Consider the following 23,660-nt stretch of genomic DNA (forward strand, 5'->3'; position numbering starts at 1 on the left):
CACACATGTTTATGGACAAATAGTAGAATGACACTACACACAACAATTTGGTTTTATTTCTCAACCAACATAAAAGCATCACAGTAGCATAGAAGTGGGCTGGGAGACAACCTTACATGTTTCGGCCACAGTGGCACCCTAAACTTAACTTGCCAGGGAAGGTTCTTGGTTTCTCACACTGTTTAGATGCCTGGCTCACAGTTTGTCTGTTTGGGCCAGATTCTTGAAGCACACATCAAATCGACGGATGACTAGCGAGTCTGGCTGCCAGCCGAATTTCAAGAACAGTTTAGCTTCACTGTAGAATTTCAAATGCTTAACTCTTTGTTGGACTTGGCTGGAGATATGGCCGTGGTTTTCCTTGACTCATTTCTGAAAGGAAGGGGTTTAATTTGAAAGGACAAATTCTCCAATTTGTTTGCTGCACTAACCAGGGGATGCACCAGGGAAATTATATTACGGCCTCCTTTTTAGGGAATTTTGTATTTTAGGCATTTTCTCCTTTCTCATTCAATAGCATTTCAATCCAACAGAATACCAACCCACTTTATGTAAGGTAAACATCTTTTAGATACATATACAGTATGTCCTTATTTTAATTCATACTGCTCTTCACAATTTCTTCAGAGCTTTTCCAACCTGATAATCCCAACAGTTATGTGTGCATTAGGTGTTCAAACAGCTTTCAGGACTGAAAGAAAAATCCAGACAGAATCTTATCCTAACATATGTTTGTTTGGTATTCGCTTACATTGCATAATACCATCTGAAAATGTTGCACATATCAAGTCAATAAAATACATACAGTATATAGTAGATAATCTCTCAATTCTTAGAACATCTTGTTTTTAGAGTCTTCCAGTCTCATATTAAAATGTAAGGATGCTACTGTATGTTAGAGCTTCGTTTCTGGCTGTCTAGAGACTCGGTGTGCTGCACCCTCAAAAAGCCAGTGTCAGATCCCATGAACCCTGCTCTGTGTGAGACTGTGAAACTGTTATGTACTGGCTTACAAAACTCTTAAATGGACCATATACCCATGTGATGTGTGCTACTGTCAGCACATTATAACATGACATGCTAAAGTCACAGTGATAGTCAAAGATTGTCCCGATTGGATAGTCCAGAACAAATGATGAAGCTAATGAATATTGTACTATTTGCTTACATGGTGCCTGAAGTGTTTTACATTCATAAGCACTGCTTAACAAAGAGACACGAATGCTCTGTTTTGGCATCTATTATCATGGGATTTTGCACCTCATTAACATCAAATTTGGCAGATTTAGATGAACGGGGCTGACAGTGCAGTCATGTCACAGGGGTAATCTTTCTTTTCTGCCTGCTCTCCCTTTTTCCTTCCCTTATCCTTCTCTCCTCTCTGCACACATTACTGTGGAGTTTCTGCCCCATCCAGCTCCATTAGATAAGAATCACTGAGTTATGACGGTTGAGGTGGACATGCCCAAGTGGTCATAGCTAGATTACATAGCATCCAACATAAATAATTTGCTTGTGCTATCTACCCTGAAGATGCTATCACTAACAGATTCTCCCATGGGAGATACTCAGTCACACACTGTGTTGTTTTATGCCATCAAAAAGGAATTGCTATGTGTACATAAATTAAATTGTTTCACACAGTTTGGAAAAAATGGTAATTTTTTTCCTTAAAGCAGAACTCCTAAAATTTAAGATTTTTAGAATCAAATCCTCTCCTCCTGCAGGCCTGAAAGTTGGCTGTCAAAAGTTGGTTACCATTGCCACTGGAAACAATGAGGTCGTGCCCTCATTTTGTAAGAAATTTGTGGAGTTAAGCAACATAAAGGAATTTTACATTTAACAAAAAATTAATTAAAACTGATATATTATATTATAAGCTGATTATATTAATTTCAGTCTCAGAATGACTACTACTTATTACCTTTCCACACTTTCAGGCCAATAAAAGAACGATTTAATAACCTGTAGAATTTTGATGCAGAATGTAATTCCTGGTAGGGTGAATAAAACCATGAACTTAATTTAGATCTTAATGTTGGTAAATTAAATTTAAACTCAATCTCATTGTACAGTTAAATTATTTAAATCTGAAAAATCCAAGTAATTCAAATGGACCTTTTTTAATGTGTGTAGGGTGCACTGAGGAGACTCATGACCTCAGTAGTAAACCCTGACTACTGCCCTGGGCTGTGGTCAGCTTTATTCACGTCAGGTGTACTCCAATGGTGGCAAGTTTTCAAAGTGTGAAACTGAACTTTCTAAAAGTCAGTACAAACCTCTACAAACAACTGCTGCAACATAATTCATTCCCTCAAATTCCCATCTGTATGCTCAGCATGCTCCAAACCTCCATATTTTCACCAAAAAAGGAAAAAACATGTCTAAATACACAACTGGTGTCAGTAGCTTGCATTTGTCTCCATTCGAAGGCCAAAACAACCAACTTTTAACAGCCAGTCTGAACAGTTATTATGCAGCATAGTATTTCTGAAACAGTATCCCACTGAAACTGTGACATTTGAAAAGAAGCTTCATTTCAATATTTTGGTTTAGAGAACTTTTAAGAGAAAACACAACCTGAATTTGACTTCATGCAGTCTTGGAAAAAAAAGCTGAAAGGCAGATAAAATCAAGACCGTTTAGGAGTTTATAGTGTGTAAAGATACGGATTGATTGGACTTGCTTTCTCATGATAACAGTGCTCTCTTCATTTTTATACCTCTGTTATTGGCAGTTCATTTTCAGCAGATTAATTCAGCTGGTTAACTGTATGTCTGGTACGGGGACACGGACTTGCAGAGAGCATATTTAGCATGAAGGCACTGTGAGCATTAATCTATTGCACCGAATCAATGCCGCTCTGTTGGCTGGGAGGGACCACATGCATTAACAATGCAATGGAAAATAATGGTGTATCGAACTGGCATATGATAGAGCCATTGTACCTTTTGTGCACAGCTCTTCAGATGTGTTTGATGGTTGCAATCAAGCAACATGTTTACACACTGAGGATGAAGGTCTACCCTTAAACAATTACTGTAGAGTGGGGAAAAAAAAGAAAAATCACCCTCTGCAAGGAAAGTGAGGAACAGAAAACAAGTAAATAAGACATGCTTAGGAGGGAAAGATTAGATTAAAACAATCCCAGAGTGATTAAGAGGCTGACATAGATACCCTGGCTGCATTTCTAGATGGACCAGTTAGCAGGGGCTTGGATTGGTTTTAAGCAGGAGCAACAGATAAACAGCAACAGCCATCAGTCAATTAAGACTAAAGCCTTCCAAAACAACTAGTTTAACTTTGCTTTTCAATTAATCTTCTTTGGTGGGGTCACCAAAGGTTGTAGCGCTGCCGAGTGAGCAGTGGAGAAGCTAAAGATTAAGTAAGAGTGCAAACAACTGGGCATCGGGACTAAGGCCCAAAAGCCTTTAACCCGGCCCCGCTGATGCCGCACAGATGCTGTTGGCCAAGCGGGATCTCAGCACTTTGTTTTTCTCCACGACTTCGACAAAGATCTGATTTATTTCAAGAAACGATCGGCGGATGAATCATGGAAGTCCAAACGTATCCAACTTTTTAGATTTACACAATCGCCTGCTTTCCTCTGTTCTACTGAGCCCTTTCAAGAGCGTTTAAACATCAAAAAAACACATCTGTGCTGTAATATGTTTGTCAAAGCGATCTGTAAGAAATCCCTGAGCTAAACTCCTCATCTGCTGTGAGTGGGGGGAGCTCTGTGATGTACTCTTGTGGATCGAAATCATCAGTGTTTATCGTACGGATGAAACAAATCTAATATAGTGACTTGCTTTAGAGATTGCCACTGTTTTATACAGCCCGAAAATGTAGATTATCAACTTGTAATCAATCTCAAGCCCTTTGTTGCTGATAGTCTTTGAAATAACAGTCTCAAACAGTGGCTGAGAATCTTACAGTGAGCTTAGCCACTGGTATTGTGTGTTTTAAAAAAAAAAGGAGTATGAAGAAACCCGGGCTCAGTGTGACATGATGAAGTTATGGGCCTAAAGCTCCTCATTGTTATGTATCTATGGTCCTGCAGTCCAGTGCTGTAGAATATAGAGAGGGTGAAGGAAACGGCGCTGTGGCTGCCAACCCACCAGGTCTGTTTCTATTCCTGAGAAAAGAGTGTACAATTGAAGCAATACCTGTGAGTCAAGACAAAGGGGTAAGGAACCCTGGCTGTTTGTCAGCCTCTTTCATCGGGCCAAGCTCAAACCGAAATGATTCGGATACAATTGCAATGTGAAAATCTCTGTCTGCTGCAATTGCTTAAACGGTAGCTCAAGTATTTAAAAAGATGAAATTGTCATGAGCTTACACTCAATTCATGTCTTTATATCCCGCGCTGTGCTAAGGGGATTCTTAAGCAAAGTCATCTGTATTCTGTAAACAAAGTGTTATTGATGAGTTGATTCTATGTGGCTTTGCCAGTGAGCGAGCCGGGGAAAGGATTATGTCCCCAAGCCAAAACCCAATAGAAGTTTGAATAAGGGGATAGATATGCAGCGCTCATTGTGGCAGTAGAGGATAAGCTGTGTTCAACATTAAAATTACAGCTACCTGTGATATGAAAAGGTTTGGGAATCTCAGACTTGCTGAAGCGGGAAAATATCTGCATTTACTGTTACTGAATGATAAATCAACAGAAGTGTATTAAGTGAGTATTAAAGGTAACAGAAATTTCCTAATTCATTGTGATTTGGAGTAAGTTTCACTTAGGCCTGTAACTGGAGGAGCTTTTTTCTGGAGACCTTTTGATGAGGTTTCATTTACTGAAGGATTTAAGTATTTCCAGTGAGTGAGACTGGAAAGGTGTAACTACAGCAGCATATGGCTGAAGCTGTGAGAAAATCCAGAAATCCGCTAATCCACCATTCTTACAGTACAGGGATTATTTTATATTCTGTGACTTTTTTTCCCTGTTTTTATGGCCCACTTTTTATTCGTCTGTCCTCAGTTTTGTTTGAATCACTGTTGTTGCTCAACTGTGAGGGCTGTTCAGCAAGCCAAGGTACATTCATTTTAGCTTTTTTGTGATATCTTCAGTCAGTTTGTCAGAAAATAAACATTAGAACTCTCCTTAGATACCCTGAGTGTTGATAGGCCTTGTCTCAGTGTTGTACTGCTGTATAATTGCGAGGAATAACAGTTGAAAGTGTGCAGTCATTTCAGTCATCTTAAAGACATGTAAAATAACTCAAACTCTTCTAACGTGTTTATGTTGGAAACCATCACTCATAGTAAGAAGCTAATAGAGAAAATAGGCTTCAGAGCCTTTACTTACATTTAAAAACTATGTCTGGCTTTCATGGAAGTTCACAAAACTCAACATGCTTTAACCATCATTGTTCTTAAGGGAGATCTTTCATTTCCCATCTTTTCCTAGTGGTGTGACAAATCCCGGTCTAGATGCCTTTTAAACCTCATTAAAAATGCAGTGAGATTATAGTCCATCCCGATCACCGTGAGTTTTTGAACAAACATGTATTCAAAACTGATTTACAGCTCCCTACACTGCGCATACACAATTATAAAAACACACACAGCTGACAGTTCGGTGCCTTAAATGACACGCTTGCCTCCCTTTTATCATATTTCATCGCTCAAATCTTCACCAAACACAAGCAGTCACAGTCGCATGACCAGACGCCTGACTTGTTTGTGAGTCCAGGATCATAATTAACCCTGTCTCAATGGTAAAATGTGTCCTCTTCAAATTCATACTTTCCTCATGAGACGAGGATTCCAGTCTGTCCGTGTCTTCATAAATTACATTTGGGATAGTTTTTAGAGAGTCATTGTGTTTTTTTTCTTCTAGAGAAACCCCAGTCAACTTAATTATCACCTAGACGAGCACTACAGAGCGTCCTTGAAACGCCCAGCTTTATATGTGTGCGCCACAACTTAAGTCTTCTCATTTTTCGCAATCTTGCCTCATTGTACATCTTTATAAAAACTGCTTCCACCCCAGTGAACAAATATTGAAAGGAGAAGAGTCAGCTACTGTACCCCCCACCTCCCACCCCCCCATCCTTTTCCATATCAGTCTACCAGCAGACCCCTCCGAGATTTGCTTCTTAACATCAAGTGCTCATTTCAGAAATGAAAGGCAGCAATTAACACATCAAGGTTGAAGATGGTACTTCTTTTTTTCCCCCTGCCTGTGCAGGTAGCTACAGCAAAAAAAAAAAAAAGTCACCCTGTTGCATGATAAGCATTTCCTTTTGCTGTGATAAGAAGCCTTAGGATAATGCCTGTCAGATGAGGCCAATTAATGATGGCTTGATGTGATGTTTTATCTGTTCAAGGCAAGTCCGCAGCTCCTCTCACTCGCTGTTGTTCCCTCCCAGATAAGCTTTACTTTGTTGACTTTGCCCCAATCCTCTACTGAAACCAAAGGCATTTATTAGCTATACCTATCCGAGAGTGACATGTGTAGCTACGGGCCAGCGTTGAATTCGCTGTAGTTTCTGGATTAACAGTTTGATTTAATTTTTGAGGCATCTGACGCACATTATGGTTGATTGGCATATTTGGAGGCAAGGACCAATGGTCCCCCCCCCTCCAAAAGCTTTTCAGTGAGGAAGTTTGGATGTTCAATCAATCGTCACACATGTTATTCATTTTTGCTGTACACAGAAGTACAGTAGGCTACAACAGGAAGTGCAACATGTTCATGAGAGAGGTGAAAAAAATTGTTTTAATAATCTGGAAACTATAGACTTCCAGAGAATATACTAGTGGTGTAATTAACAATTACTTTCCTTACTCATTAACCTTCTAGTCTAATTAAGTAATCAATCATCAAATAAATCATCATAACATGTCATGAAATAGTGAAAAATTCCAGTTTTCCAAAGCTCAAGGGGCCATCATCATCAATTGTCTTGTTTGGTCTGATCATCAGTCTAAATCCCCCAAATGTTCAACTTAAATGTTATAAAACAGACAAAAGCAGCAATTGACTGAAACTGGAAAGAATGGGACAGGAACATTTTCGTAATTTTTGTTTGAAAACCCCTCCGACTCAAACCCTTTAATTTCTGATCAAGATAGTCGCTCAATTTCTATCCTTGTTCTGATTGTTTGATCAGTGGATTAAGACCTTTTAACTGTATTGTCCAAATATTTGTTCTATAATCTAATGAGCAAATGTTCAGGGTGTATGAAGCCTTAGAGGGATTTTATTATTATAGGCAGGCCAATACTGAATTCTTGTGGTTGATATTGATGTAAGAGATTTGAAAAAAAAAATACAATAGACAATAACAGTAGCTGACATATAAGCTGGCATGCACCTAACACCTCTACCTCAGGTATATTTAATAGGTTACCTATGTTCCTTGTCAGTGCCTGCCATATATTTTAGAGGCTTTTCATCCATCCTTTTTTAGGGATTTTGATAATTAGCCTGTAACGTGTATATTTGCCAAGTAACTGAGTTTGCTGTATTTCTTTTACTTCCTTTTAGTAGCATCTTAAGACTCAAGAAGAGAGTGGGACAGTATTTTGGAAGAAAAAAAAAAAGCACAAGGGCTTTATCAATTTTTAACCAAAATGTCAAACCTTCTCTATAATTTAAATGTTGTAGTTCAAGTAAAATGTCTGTTTGGAGGTTCTGTGTCCTCTCTAAATGTCTTACACCATCTGAACCGTGTTACTCAGCTGAATGCTTTATATTCTTTCTTTAATAATTGTTAATGGTAATATTTTTCTTGAATAATACAGCCACGTGTCATGAAATTCATCTAGAGGTGTGACATGTGCTTCCATAGGTGAACGATACTCATTACAATCAAGTGAAGGTGGATCATCTTCTGTCATTTGATATCGATTTGCTGGAAATGCGAAATACACAGATCCTTTCTTTGTTTATTGTTGATGCAAATCTATTATTATTATTATTATTTATTTAAAAGCCTGCTTTCCACCACAGAGGTACGCAGGAGCTGGTTAAGGTTGTGTTGTGATATATTTACAGCTGTCAGTCAGTAACCTCCTGAGACTCAGATAAGATAAACTCCTGAGACGTCGCATCTTACCACTTGCAGTATCAAGGAGCACATACTCCAGTCATGCAAGCCATCCAATTCTATTTGATACATCCCAAGCCAATACAAGCTGTCAGTCAGCATTAAAGTCAGATTCACATATTTACAGAAAAGTTGTGCTGCTGTCATTAGGGAGCAAAGGCCAACAACTCAAGTAAACTACTCAACAGCTGTTAAAAAAAAAAAAAAAAACTCAGGCAAATCTTGTTAGGAAGTTTTCAGCGGGTACTTGAGCAAACACAGCTATAATCTTGTGGAATAAGCAGTGTTTCTTTACCTAACTGATACAGGAAAAATTCTTGTTTTTGCTGTAACTCTAAAATCATCCAAATAACTGATGAGCACAAAAGAAGCACATTTGAGAAGTGCATATACTCAGAAAATATTGTCACCCTTCACACTTCACGGTTTAGTAGCACAGATAAAGACTATGACAACCAACAAAGTGGTGGTATATGTTGATGAAACCCAGAAATGGACTCTAGAACAGAGAAAAGACCTCTGCCCGAGCATCTCAATCTATGTACAGGCTGGTACAGTACGAAGATGTCAGAAATATAACAAAGAACAAGGCAACAACGAGGCTTAAATGTAATCAATTCTGTCTTAAAACCAGTGTAAGAAGGCTAAAACAGGTGTGATACAGTCTCAGGCATCAGAGCTATGTCATGAAAACTTTATTAATGACAGTCTGCTACAACCTATTTAGTTTATTAGCACAGATAAAGAAAAACATCAGACACAATGACAACAAACAGAGTTTTGATACATGTTGAAGAAACCCAGAAAGGGTTTTTTGAGAGTCGACTCCCCATAGAGAGAATCAGTCTTGAGAGAGAGAAAGAAAGAGACCTCTTGTTGTGAAGTCAGGGTTCTGAGAAACTACCTATAGATCTATGCACAGGCTGGAATAGTAGTAAGAGGTTAGAAATATAACAAGGAGCAAGGCAACAAAGAACCTTAAATGTAATCAATACCGTTTAACACTCAATTCTAAAACCAGTGTAAGAAGGTTAAAACTTGAAAAGCTTGTTCGTGACAGTCTGCAGTCGATAAGTAGATTTTTTGTTTGGACAAGGAAAAGAACTGTTGCAATATTCAAAGTGTGAGGAGGTAAACGTATGAAACTTGACCTTCAGTGGAAACAACTATGCAAATCATACAAGACACATCAAACACCTGCTGAAAGGTAGTAACAAATCTCATACGCCCAATTACAAATAGTCACACATACACGCATGCACATACTCATACTGTGGATTCACTCATGCTCACTTACAAAAAAAGAGAGAAACACTGGAATCAAATTAATGACTTAAAGGTTTCAAATAGTTTTGAATCATATATTTAAAACACCTCGAGAAACCTAAAAATCATCCACTGAAGGTCTCCGGTTTTTCATGGCAATGTAATAAGACGACTATAGGTGCAGGCATTCCAACTCTACAGTGTTGGAAATAGAAAAAGATGTTTATTAATAATAAGTCATATGTCTTTGAGCAATATATTTAACCCCAAATTGCTCCTGATGGTGAGGTTAGCACCATGCATGGTAGTGATCAGCATGTGAATGTGTGAATGAGAGATGAAATGTAAAGCGCTTTAGATAAAAAGGGCTATACAAATACATTCGATTCATTTCAGTTATTTTCACAGCTGTTTTTCAAGCTCTGAAATACATTTCACCTGACATTTTAACACTTAAATGAAAGCAACGGAGCCACCTTTTCATTTCTCACTCATTATTCTGGAATGTTTTTTTGTGTTTTAGTTTTTTTTTCTCCCCTCTTGCTTTGCTCAGGGAGGTGGTGCGAGCTGTCGGTGGGGGGTGGGGTTGTTACTCTTTGTAGTAGTCACAGTTCAAAATCTCATTTGTAATGGTTATCAGCCAGTTGGAGTCTTCACAATAGCTAATGGGGAAAACAAATCGGTATTTGCCATGTTTATCATTTGATTAACCTTCATTTTAGTCCTTTGTGTAATTAGCCTAATTATGAGAGGTTTTACAACAATATTTGATAGCTGATTCAATACGCACTTAAGCTCTGAAACTCTCTGGCCTTTAACAAATGAAGCCCTCCCTGTACGAGCAGGTGAACCTTTGCTGATTGTTCCAGCGAACGCTCAAAGGACAATTTGCAATGTAAAACTTGACAGGCAGGTGACAGTTTACGGTGTCGCCTCTCATCGGAAATAATTGAAGCACCTGATACTGTATTAATCAAATCGCCTCCTGTAGATATGAAACAAAGAACACATTGTTTAACACGGCTAAAGTAGAAGTACACAAGTAAACCGTTGAAGTCCGTTGCCACAACCCACTCAACAAGTTTGTTCTCACCTGTGTGGGGGTGGGGGGGTGGGGCGGGGGTCCGTCCGCTTCTGTCAACCTGGAGTCGGCTGCCTCTTGTCGTGCTGAGTGTAGACACAATGAGTTGTGATCGGGAGCCTCTTCTTCGCCGAGCTCTGAGCAACAGTCGCTTTGATGGAACAAAGAGGTGATTTTTGCCTGCTAGCTCTCTCACTCCTGTTGTCACGGCCGGTTTGCGTGAAGCAGCCGGCGCTAAAGCAAAGGGCGACTTACAGCAGGTGACCCCGAGACCGAAGTGTTGAGAAGGAATGAGTTGTTGTTGGTGTTAGAGGTGAAGTTGCTTCACTTCAATGTGTCGAGATCCCCCCCCCCCCCTCACACATTCCACAGCTTTTTGTTTTCTCTTTTCTTTACCCTATGTGCTTCTCCAGATCAGGTGTCAGCACATAAAGGGCTAAATTCTCTTAATTTCCCTTATTGGGCTGAGTGGCAAAACATCTTTGCCTCATTCTGAAATAAAACATCACCAGCTGAATAACACATTAATAGAAACACTTTACCTTTTTATGTAAATTGCACCAAACTAGAACTGAAGCAATTATTGATTAGTCAAGTGACAGAAAGTTAATCAACTTCTTTGATAGTCAGTTAATCATTTCTGTCACTTTTAAAGCAAAAATGCCAAACATTGTGTAGCTCCAGCTTCTCAAATGTGAGGATCTGCTGCTTTTCTGTTTTATATCCTTTTAAACTGAATATACTGAACACATCTAGACATCTAAAGGACTGCCTTTTGGACTATTGGGGAAATTCTAACTGTTTTCAGTATTTTCTGACATTTTAAAGGCCAAAATGGATAATAAATTAAAGGTGCCCTGTGGAAAATTCAGTGCTACTCAACAAAATGTATTGTGTGTGTCCTTAAGGCCTGACAAACAGGTTGAGTGCATTTTATTCCACGTTAAAAATGTACAAAAATGATTTTTAAATCCTACCTTAAACCCTTAATTCTAACTTGCATTCTTCTTCTTATCATATCACTGCCATTAGTTGTAAAATCATTACTCCATAGCATTACTAGTGGTCAGAAACTCCACAGTCAGCCCTACTGTACTTAAAACTCTTCAATTAAAATGTTAATTCCTCAGTAATATTTAACCTAAAGTGTCTTTTCGCAACATAAATCAGAAATTAAATCATTTTCCAGCTGCACAATTTATACTAAAGGAAGGAAACAGAGAACAAGTTGAAAACATTTTCTTTAAATGTCTTGGCTCTTTAAAATCAGCATTCTTTTGCACAGTTTATGAAAGACATGGTGAGTTTTATTGAGAGATGCTTGCTTTGACTGTAACTGACCTTAATGTGAGACATAAGTCATCAATCAAAGATTAAAGCACATGCAAAATTCACATTTAGATATGTAACCCCCCCCCCCCCTTTTTTTTTTTTTTTTTTTAAAGTGGTGTCCTCTTTTTTCATCCTTCTTGGGGACTTACCAAGACCTCTCACTGTGTTGGGAATTAACAGTGGTGTTTTACTTTACTTAATCCATACATTACATGTTTTATATGTGTCACATTTATGTGTAGGGAATTCCTGTCTTACAGGACTTAAAGCAGTAAATGACTTACATTCTCACTTTTACATGCACTAAAATTCTCAATATGTTGTGTAAAAAATTAGCTTTTTCTAGGTCATTGTATGATAAAGGAATGCAAGGAATGTACAGATAATTGCAGCAAAGTGCCACTTTGTCCTTAGCCATGTACCACTATTCGGACACATTTTTCATATACTTTTCATTTATTAAGTATTTTTTTTAATCAGTAAAGACATTGAAATGATGCCTACAGGATAAAATTTCAAATGAATGGAAGACTGCTGATTTAAAATGTAAAAGCCATTGAATTAAAATCACATTCTTTACTCTTAAGTTGGTGTGGAGATTATCTTGTCATGTAGCTGTACTGTTTGCAGTGGCTATGTTTCAGAACATGATGTTTGACTTGCCTGGTCCTCTGATGCCCTGACACTGGTATTTCGCTCCCAGTATTAAATTTTCAACACTTGAAAGAGGTCCAAAACAGCCTTTTGCTTTTATTAATATGTCAACACATGGCATGGTGTCACACTTCCGGCACTTTCAAATATTTACCCTTCTGCACAAAACATTTCCAGATCCATAATGACCACTTGAACTCTTTGCTCTTTTCCAGCAGCGCAACGTGGGGAGCGAGCTCTTGTTTGTGTAATGTCGCATTAACCTGTTCAGCCATTCAACCAGCCCTCTAAAGCAGAGCAAGTCCAATGCTGGGAAGACTCGGCAGCAACCTCTTGTAGATGGGAAACCTTTAATTTTTAAAGCGTTTTCATCCGCATGGCTGATCCTCCGCATGTTGCGTCACGAACTGTGAGTGCTAATCTCAGTCGCCTACCAACCCTCTATTCGCTATGAAAAATCTGCCAGCCAAAGTGTATCTCCGTCTTCGTCTCCGCAGTGTCCCTTCGAAGTAATGTTTTGATAGGTGCCCAGTGAAGCAAGGGCCGTTTAGTTTTAACTGAACTCCACTCATGGGACAAAGCCTGAGATAGGAAAGAAGCTGCATAATTTCTCCTTAAATTCTTGTTCACTTTTGCCCATAAACAAAAGTGTATATGTGGGAACACTGAGAGTAATATCAACAGCATTAGCCACCCTCTAATGTACCATATTTAAGGTGTGTGAAAGAGACATTCACATTTGTATTCTCCCTCTTTTGTGTAAAGCAGTTCAGCAGATTTCTATCAATTTTGCACATATTGCACAAAATGTGTAGAATGCAAAACCGAGAAAGCAGCAGTAGACACTGATCTTCTTGGACACATTTAAAAAAAAAAAAAACCTTAAATATTCAGGGTAGTTTGACTCAGAGCCAAGTTCTCTTTTTGCAGGAACCCCCTGATCTCATACACACACACACACACACACACACACACACACACACACACACACACACACACACACACACACACACACACACACACACACACACACACACACACACACACACTAACAAAGTTACACACATTTACATATGGAAGATCCCCAATACACCAGTTTGATCTGCTGGCCAGCGACCAGATCCACTGGAGCAGTTTGAGGTTAATTGCCTTACTCCAGGGCATGTCAGTGGTGTTAATGAGGGAGGGGCATGCACTGCTCATAAAGGACAGACAGATGGATACCAGTTATTGGTGCTCATATATAGGGCTGAACAATGAATTGAAATATTATAGAAATTGCAATATGTAGATTTTGATAATATTGCAGGAGGCGAAATATTTATTTATAGTCAAAATACTGTTTTAAATGAAGTATTGTGGTGCTGCAGAGTGGCCTGGCCTGCACTTCATATTCTACTGACTTAAAAATACATCTTGCAGATCCATTGCAGATTATAGTGTAATTTTATTTTAATATATTTTTATATGAGAATGAGAATAATTATGTAGATATAATCATCAGTCAAATAATTGCAATTAGATATTTTTTCAGAATCATTCATCCCTACTCATAAACCATATGCATTATACCACCATGAAAAATGAGTCTCCATAGCAATGTAACAATACATTTAAAGCTGCTACATTCAATATAAGTAATAATGGATAAATGATCATCTGTGGGTGAAAGGTGTCACTTGTAACCTCTTATCATAGTATTTTAGTGTCTTTCAGCTCACTGTTTTGGTTTTCAGGTCTGTAGCTTCATACAGTTTAGTTTCACTTCCACTGCTCTTATCAGTGTTATCAGATGCGGCTGTCTCATGTGTAGCTTTCACTTATGATCTGAGACTGAGAATATATTTGACAGAACACTTAGGAAGGAAGAATACACTTCAATGTGCTGCTTTGACAGGAGTCAATCATCTGTAGATGTCTGTGATTGTCTGTAAAGAAAGGCAAAAAAAGGGAGATATGGAAACTATATAAAAGCAGAAGATCCCGAACAGGAAATGAAAATCACATTTAGTGCGTTTTCAACATGCGATCTCAAGTCTCCCAGCAGGAAGAATATTTTGCTAGAAAGCATGTTGTGCTTTCCCAAAACTCGTCTGAACCCTGCCATTTTCTGCTAGAATTCAGTACTCTCTGTGGTCCTCTTTGGATGGTTTTGTTTGATAGCTTCCTTGGTGGATATGAAAGATTAATGCAGCAGAAACACCTGCAGCAGTTCCTCAATGACAGCTGTAAAAGTGCAGCGGAACAGCTGTGAGAAGCGAGCCCCGACTGCCGTGCCCCCATAAAGCAAACTGTTAAACATGGTGTCACAGCTTTGTGAGTCATCTCGCCACTGCCCAGGCAATCACAATCGACTTTCCTTTCACGAGTCTTCTGTCAGGACACTGCCTTTTTTTTTTGTAACCGCACATGTATTTTTGACCTATAACATACACCTCGCCTATAGCAAGGTGTTGTGTGCACGGATGTGTGTGCCGTCCTACAGTCTTAACTGCGTGTGTGTTTTCTTGTGGTGGTGGGGTTTTTTTTTTATTGTCTCTGTTTGTGTGTGTGCGTGCTCAGGAGGGAAGGACTTTTATCACTTTTTATCACCGAGCACATCAAAGCTGATACAGAAGAGCACTAAGCAAATGCATAATTTAGCTTATTAAGTAGAGGGTGCTCACAGAAGACTAAGTCAGAGTTAAGTCAACAAAAAAGCTTGTCATGTTTAGTCTCACATCATCAGACTTTTTATCTAAACTGGCTTATACAGGAGGAAGGGTCTTAAGGAACCACTAGTAGGTCAAAAGGAGGCTTATCACAGTCATCTATTGCACATCTGTGAAGTTAGAATATGTGTACAGCAAAGTTCATATATTATGTAGTGCATACATTGTGTTTGTGTGGGTTTCCTTTGGGTGCTCTGGTTTCCTCCCCACACTGCAAAGACATTCAAGGCCACATGGAAACTCTAGAAATGTGTCACAATCCATCCAAGGTGTGCCCCCTCCACGCTTTATGGCGGGACAGTCTCCAACCCTCCTTGATAGTAAAGAACAGATAACATGCAGTCAATAAGAATCGTGTATTTGCAAGTATACATTGCTTCGCTGGAGGGTTACAGTGTACTTTAGCATGCACCGTTTATGTCTCTTAAATTAGATTTGACTCAGATATGGTTAGATTTCTGAAAGCGACGGGGGAACTGAAAGCCACAACGCCTTAAAGCAGTTCGTAAGTGCAGAGGGAAGAGGAGCGAGATACTGTACAGCGCATCATGCACACATGCAAACAAGGCCCCCGATTCACAGGCAATTATTAATGTTGCGCAGATGAAGTTTGACCTTTATACCAGAAAATGTGGTTATGTGTTTAATGGGGGGAAATGAAAGACATGAGATGGTGCATGAGGTTATTACAGGGATAGAGTGAAACAGTCACAGGATCACGTACACGGAAAGAATACCCTGTTAGCGATGATGTCACTAAAATTACTAACAGGAATCACGGGAGGCAAACTTTCCTCAAAATAAAATATTAAAAATAAAATGATCAAACAAAATTGTAAAAGTGTGATTTCGGCTCAGAAAAACAGCCAAAATCATCCAAAGCACGTTGCAAGCAGATTTAAAGGGAAACTTTGATATTTTTCAACCTGGATCCTATTTTCTCAACTTTTTTATGTCAAAACTGACTAATAGGGAATATAAGTTTTGAAACTGGTCCAGCGTTGAGCGAGAGCGCTTTAGCTGGCTGCCGTGAAACATGCTTAAAGGGCTTTAAAGTGTTTGTTTTTGACACCGACAGACTCAGATTGTTATTCTAAGTATCTGACAACATTATGGACCCTATGGACCATTATAAAGTATCATGCAGAGAGATAAGCCTTCTTCTTTACCTTTCACTTGATCCGGTTGGTTTTTTTTGTGTCTAATTAAGTCTTAAGTCTGAAATGTCATGAGAGTTGACTTTGAAAATCTACACTCAAACTCCTTCTAGCACTCCTCTCTCCATATGCGTATGTGTGTATATATAGGATAGTAGAAAGTTAACCGTGTTTAAAAGTTAGTTCTGAATTATTGTTTATGTTGTTGAAATTTTACAGTTAAATTGGAGGCAGAGCAATTATAGTTTTTAACTTACACAAGTAATCTATGAACTGTGATTACACAGTGTAGAGTTCAGGTTTACGTGCCTGAAATAACACATACATGACTTGTTGTGAAGGAAGTCCGTTTGAAATAAAAACACAAAGTGATTTTAGTGGGTTTAATGTGCACTTTTAAGGCCTAGTAAGCATAAAGTGACACTGTGAATTATTGTCATCATCAAAGAATGTAACCACATACCGAAACAGAAATTTCCCATTCAACCTGTCTTGTATTGAGTCTTACTCATACATGCTAAGATCATTTCTTCTTCTTCTCTCTCTCTCTCTCTACCCCCCTCTACCCCTCCTCTTTTGAATTCATCTCTCTATTTTGTTAGCCATTTGAGCATGGAGAGAAATGAAAGCATTTGCATTGAAAGGACAGGTGGGTGTGAGACACCAGCGCACGTCTGAATCGCAGCATTAAGAGCAAGGAGAGAGAGAGAGAGAGAGAGAGAGAGAGAGAGAAAAAAAATCAAAAGTAAGAACCATTCAGATGGCAGGAGGAGCAGGGATTTGAGCAGATATTAAAAGATGATTGTGCGTGGGCTTTTTTTTTTTTCTTCTTCTTTTTTTTCTTTTTCTGCTGCGCTCCAGAGAAAGAATGTAAACCCTGTATCAGTCAGACTGAGGATAATAAACAGCAAAACATCAGAACATAGCACAACAAACACAAACAAAAAGAAGGATGGGGGAAAAAGCGCGGCGTATAAATAGTTCAAATATTTCAAGTGATTTCAGAATGCAGTGGTGAAATACTTGATGTTTGTGTCCTCAGCCAAGGCAAGTTCTTTTTTACCCTGTTAAAGATTTCACTTCACTGTAACTGTATAAAGGAAGTGCACAAATAAAAGATTACACACATCCATAATATTGATTAGCTATCAGTTAGAGCTTGATCTTGATTGAAGGATTTAAACTGGCAATCTGAAGCTCTCGGTCTCTATCTCTAGCAGTAAAACATTAAAATGATCTAATTAAAAAAATCAAGCATTCCATCTTCACTCCTCTTCACCACTTATAATATCAGCGTTCTATCATTTGCAAAACACTGATCTGACAAGCGCATCAACGCCGAAAAATCATCGACGGTTTCACCAGCGTTACAACATCTTTCAATACTTTTTCTGTTGTTAAAGGCTTTTTGCTTTTTTAAGATACTTCTCGCTTTGTTCACACGTCACTTTTTTTGATTTGTTGTTCTAGCGTTGGCATCGCAAGAGAGGATGTGAGTTAAAAAAAATAATGAAAAGGTTGAGAGTTCAAAGTGATTTCCTTTCCACTTTGATATGCTGTTACTTCATTAAATTGGACACATTAATACATGTCAGATCAGAGCGTCTATTATCTTATTCTGACTCAATAGTTGGAATAAAACAAATAGACTTGGATCTTATTCGCGCATAATTACTCTGACGTGTGCTGCACAAACCTTTAGAAACAGTTAGAAACAACCCAACTAATGCAAACTGTCTGTTTTTTGTCTTTCCCTCATCAGAACCATGTGGAACCCAGCCAACAGTAACGAGCAGACGGGACAAGTGGCCGCCAGGATGGAGACCACACCGTCGCTGGGCAGCGCCAGCATCTCTATCTCCCAGCAACAGGCGCCCAAGAAATTCGCCCCCATGGTCGCGCCCAAGCCCAAGTTCAACCCTTACAAACAGGGAGGAGACCCCGGTCACCCCGACTCTGCAGGTAACAAACGCGGCAGACAAACACGGCTTAATATTACATGTGGAGAAAAAACTCAAATTAAACCTTTATTATGACTCTCTGAAAATACAATTCCACGGTCTGCTATGACCTACGAGTGTTTCTTTTTCTCCACTGGACGGTAAGTCATTTGTGTCTTAGAAAGATCATCTTCACTACTAGACCACAGTCTCATCCGTAACGGATATTAAACTTTGCTGACATCAATATTTAGATGTTGGACTCTCCACTTTTAGCATATTCATGTTCCACTTCTGCTTAAATGTGTTTTTGTTTCTCAGCAGCTTTCCTTAAGAACAAGTGCACTTGAGTAGCAGAGGGATTGTACTAATTGTAGTTACTCCTACTCCTCAGTATTTCTATTGTCGGACAAAAACCCCAAATTTGAATGTCTGTCTGTGTTCCAGCATATAGTTTCATTTTATTTTCCCCCCCAACAAAACACAATTATAGAAAAAAAGTAGTTGTTTTAGTAACACAAGTGTTTGTTCACTCATTAATTCCCAGATAGTAGATCTACAGTAGTTGCGAAAGTTCCTAAATTGCCAGATATTAATTGTGACAAAGATCTTGTTTGCTGTGTAATTCCTAATAAGTGTACAGTGTAAGTACTGCGGTCTGTAGTCACGTGCTTGTGTCTGCTTTTTTAGGTCCCGTGGGAACTGATCTTTAGTTTTTTTTAGTTTTTTTTTTAAAGGTGGTCGAGCTCTAAGTTATTGTGCAATGAACACGTTTGCTAACAGTTTAGAAACATTTGAATTGGTGCTAATATTTAACTCTAATTTGTTCCACTCCAACAGGTTAACATCTGTAAAGATTTACATTTGGGTTTAAGATTATTTAAAATAATCTGGGAATAAGCTCTACAGAGCAGAACTGTGTGTCTGTTTTACATACAACAAATATGACTGCACAGTGTGACAACCGCATGTTTGAGCCTTTGAGTTATGTATAGAAGATGTAAGATGAAGTAACAGTTCCCTTTTTTAAACTGGACATTACTCATGTGTTTAAATATCAGTAGATAACAGGAGGAAATGCATATATGAGGGTCAAGTTTTAGGGTTCAAAAGTGTACGAAAGAACAAAGTAAGCACAGTAATATGAAAGTGAATGCAAGCGAATTATGCAAGTGAAATCTACATTTGAGAATAATATCAGAATAATATCAGTTGAAAGAAGACCACAGGAATACGACTTTTGAGTCAATGGCAAGAAATAACACTGAAACGCCTACTCGTTATTACCTATACGCATTTTAAAGGTATTTATGTTTATTATTTACAGATGCTCAAAGTAATTTAAACATTGCACAGGATGATATATATAGCTTAATGTAAAGAACACAATGACTACAATGTTCCTGAATCTTCATTATTATGTTTTTTATTCATAAAAATGTAGTCATTAGTATAGAGAACACAGTAAATAAGTGTGAAGTGAATAAGATAGAACAGAAGACGGAAATTATATTATACAGCAATATATATCAGCCCACCTCCCCATCTGGTATATGTTGTAATGTGAACATTATATAAACCTCTACCCTCAAAGCCCCCTGAGACTCCTAGATTTCCAAAAACAGGGGAAACGGTTATGAAATTCAGCAAGCAGCGAGCGCACTGCGAGGTTGAAAAAAAACCAACACTGTTGTCTGTGGGGGTTTGTGGTTTGTGTCATGGACCTGTCTGCTACTCCAGATGTTAGTTTTGCGAAATTGTTCTTAGACTGCTGCTTTATGAGCACTCACTAATTAGACAAAATATTGCCACTCTTTTTAAAAAAAACAAACGTATTTTACACTTGGTCTTAAAGGTGTGATCACGTTTGTGATCACAATTTTTGGGTTAGCCTTCAATAAAAATGCTGAGTTGGATTCATATTAAATCATGTCTGAATGACATTAGCTCAAATCCTCCTGTCACACCTAAAGAAATGAATGAACTCTGGAGCTTTTGGTCTTGATTTGCACCATTTTTTCTAAAATGTGAAAATCTTGATGATCTGTGTCATCATTAAAGCCTCGTAATTCCAAAATGTCATTTTACAACACAACAACATTTAATCCAGATCGACAGCAACTGTCTTATTTTCCACAATTAATCATTGTGCAGGTTTTAAGAGGATTAATGAAACAATAAAAAAAGAGGTGGGGATACATTTATACATGATATAATTGTTGTAAAGTTGTGCTTTGTGAGGTCAAAGTTACATTGTTAATATCTCATGACCTCAGTCAGTTGAAAAACTATTAATCCCACTTTTTCTATTATGTCTCCTCCACTGGTAACATTTATCGTGCCAGTCACATAAACTGGGTAATATTTAACGTGTAGTCCTTATTATAATGCTGTAGATTAACATGTGAAATATGGAGGACACACTCATTTATACCAGTTTTTCTGCACACTTTCATCAAGTTTAAACATGATCTTATTGCTTACTGTTGTATGTAGTTTCATAACATCTGCAGCATCTTGTAGTGATAATTCAAGGTGTAAAATGTAGCATTTTATGACTCATGGGCTGCCACAGCTTTTTTTTTATTATTAAAACATTAACATCTGATAATGATGATTGCTTGTGTTGTCAGCATTTTGAACATGTAAAGCCATCTGCAGACATCTCCACTTGCCAAAAGGATAAGACGTCTTTATGAGCAGATTATCTGGGTTCCCTTTTTTAAAAAAAAAAAGTATTTATTTATTTAATATCTTTTATATCAAATGTGGGGGGACTGTCTGATATAAAATTGAGGATTAGCATAAATAAAAAAAAAATTAGGGACAAGTCAATTTGGCACAGAGCCCCCTTCCCTGTCCCTTTTGTCTACCAGGGGCCAGCATAAGGACTGGAATGAGCAGTCTGAGGCCGTGTTTATTGTGTGGACAAAAGGAGCCGGTGCAGACGAGGGGGGCGGCGCACAGTTACTCAGTAGTGGTCTGCCTTCAGATCTTTTAGCGAGAACTTGTCCTGATTAATATCCCAGCAGGAGGAAGTTAGAGACATATAGGTCTCAGACAGTAACCCTTCACTCAATGATTTACAACAGATAAGATTTTAGGGTTTAAGTTGATCTCATGTGGTACATGTGCTGGAGGAAAGTCACTCATGATTGCTTTATGGAAATGAATGGTGCTGTATAGAGCAGCCCTGTGCTCCAGCTCAGTTAAAGATGTGTGTAAGTTTTACAAGAAAAGGATAGTGACATGGGTGTGTGGCGGTTATGTGATTAGAATCGGGAACAGCTTTACAGCTGTAGGAAACACTATAGGAAAGGTGGACAAAATATCATGAATAACTGTACAAGGTAATGCAATCCAGTGCAACAGCCCTGCAATAAAAAACTAACTCTGTAAAGCATATTAGGTTCACTTTTGTTGCAGCAGCATTGACGGCAGTGTGTCATTTACTGTATGCTGTCAAGCTGTAAAAAACAAACAAACAAACAAAAAAGCCTCGATGTTATTGGCAGATGCAAGCATAACAGGTGCATTGTCTCACACACTGGACTGCACTATATAATATATTATGAAAGAGTCCTCACATCCCCTCTGTGTGCTAATAGCTTCTTCCTTGACATCCCTTTTTTTTTAGAAATGTATCCTGGTTAAAATGTTTTGCAAATGTGTTACTGGATTTCTTTGCAGCTGTCTGCACAGATCAACACGTGTGCGTGACTATTTAGCGTCCGCTCAACGCTCTCTGGGACTTCTCAGTTTCGGTGTAAACTACGCATGAGAGCACCGTGTTAAACGTGATGTCGAGGACAGAGGTCATCTTCCCAAAACAGACTGGAGATTCAGTTTCTGTTGACTGTGAGCAGTAGTTTTCTGACTGCATATTGTGGATTCCAAACAACATTGTGTGTTTTGATTTTATATTGCCATTTATTCAATACATGCATGTGGCTTTCTAATCAATGCTTCTCCTGCATTGAATTATTATTTGATTTACTACTTTATATGCATATTTACGCCTTCTACATATTTCACACGGCTGCTTCAAATGTCTGTTTATAATGATCTTTATCAAGTCTTTAAAAAGGGATTTTTTTTTTTGCTGTTTGAAATGAGTCATCAACTACTTCATTCAGAACACGATCATATTAAGTGATTGAAGTGAATGCAGTTAGTTATTACAAATGAGATTTTTTTCAAAAACCTCAAAACCGCACCCTGAAAGCTAAGTGAATTTTGTGAACAATAACACGGTTTTATCATGGTTTTAATCTCATGATGTCTGGCTGCTGATTCTGAAAGTTGTGAAGTTTTTTTTATCGTAGGCTAATCATAGTGAAAGTTAAAAAACTTCCGAGAACTGCTGTTTGTGATCAAACTTCTCGCACTAAGTTACCAGAAACCCACTAATTGTTCGCTCACAGCAGTTCAAAAAGTGTCGAACATGTGCATAAGCTGTTTTTATTCCTCCATGCTTGACTGGCCAGAGGCAAACTGACTACCGGTTGTTATGTCAGAGTCCCACATGGGTGTCACCAGGAGAATTTACAGGAAATCCACCAATGAGTGTGTCAGTGTCCCCATAGAAACCACAGGCTCATGCTCTGAGCGATACAAAGGCCGCTTTTATCAAAGTAGAACACATAGCTCAACTACTTGTATTTTGTTAGCAGTGTGTGCAAAGTCTGTTCAAGTGATACAACACTAAAACTTTATCATTTTTCAATTTATTTTTTTATTTTATTTTTTTTGTACGGTGTGTGATTTTTTTATTTTTTTTTTGGTTCACACTGTATGTAACATTTCATCAGAATTTTTATCTGGTCTGTAAACTTAGCTAGAAATTAAGACATTTCACTTCTCTAAATTTAGGAAGTGTTCGTAAGGGTCATAGTATTGTGAAAAGATTTTACTTCACATCCTTTCTGTTCTTTCAAAGCCGTGTCTACAGAAGCTAAGTGAGTTTTAATGCAGAGTAAGATTTAATACTGAACTTAGTGTCTGTTTTGAATTGTGGATGTAATAGTTCAAAATTGGAATTACTCAAAAGGAGAAATTTTAATTTAATTCTTACTCTAGTGCGCTCTAGTGAATTTCTGCTTCTGACTGACAATGTTGGTACGGTAAATTTATTGATGCAGAATCTGTGTGGGGGTGGGTAATACAAATCATTTTTTTTATATCACTAATTCAACACTGGAAGACAGTTAGCCTGAAGGCCATATTTCGGTAGTGTCACTAGTCCATCTACTCATAAGCTAGATACAGTAACCCCCCCCCCCCCCTCTAATAACCACAATTGAGTAAATGGTAAACGTTCTCATTGTTAATCAGCCTGTAGTGTTTCATCTATTCTTTTACCAATATAAAGTTTTGGCAAGTTGTGTTTGAAGAATGCCTTTAAAAAAAAATATATATAAACAATATGAATGACTTGAACTTGCTAACTTCCCTCAAAAATA

The 23,660-nt window shown here is 38.2% G+C and overlaps 1 protein-coding gene across 2 annotated transcripts in view; it reads left to right on the forward strand.

Annotated features, from left to right (window-relative positions):
* Positions 1-23,660, forward strand: part of lpp (LIM domain containing preferred translocation partner in lipoma) — a 136,655-nt gene that overhangs the window by 26,657 nt on the left and 86,338 nt on the right. For both annotated transcript variants that reach the window (XM_062424177.1, XM_062424178.1), the window contains one exon: positions 18,021-18,220. In XM_062424177.1, coding sequence (XP_062280161.1) covers positions 18,025-18,220 — 196 coding nt within the window. In that variant the 5' untranslated portion in view covers positions 18,021-18,024. The remainder of the gene's footprint in view (positions 1-18,020; positions 18,221-23,660) is intronic.

The sequence above is a fragment of the Scomber scombrus genome, chromosome 8, assembly GCF_963691925.1.
Source record: "Scomber scombrus chromosome 8, fScoSco1.1, whole genome shotgun sequence".
Taxonomy (NCBI): domain Eukaryota; kingdom Metazoa; phylum Chordata; class Actinopteri; order Scombriformes; family Scombridae; genus Scomber; species Scomber scombrus.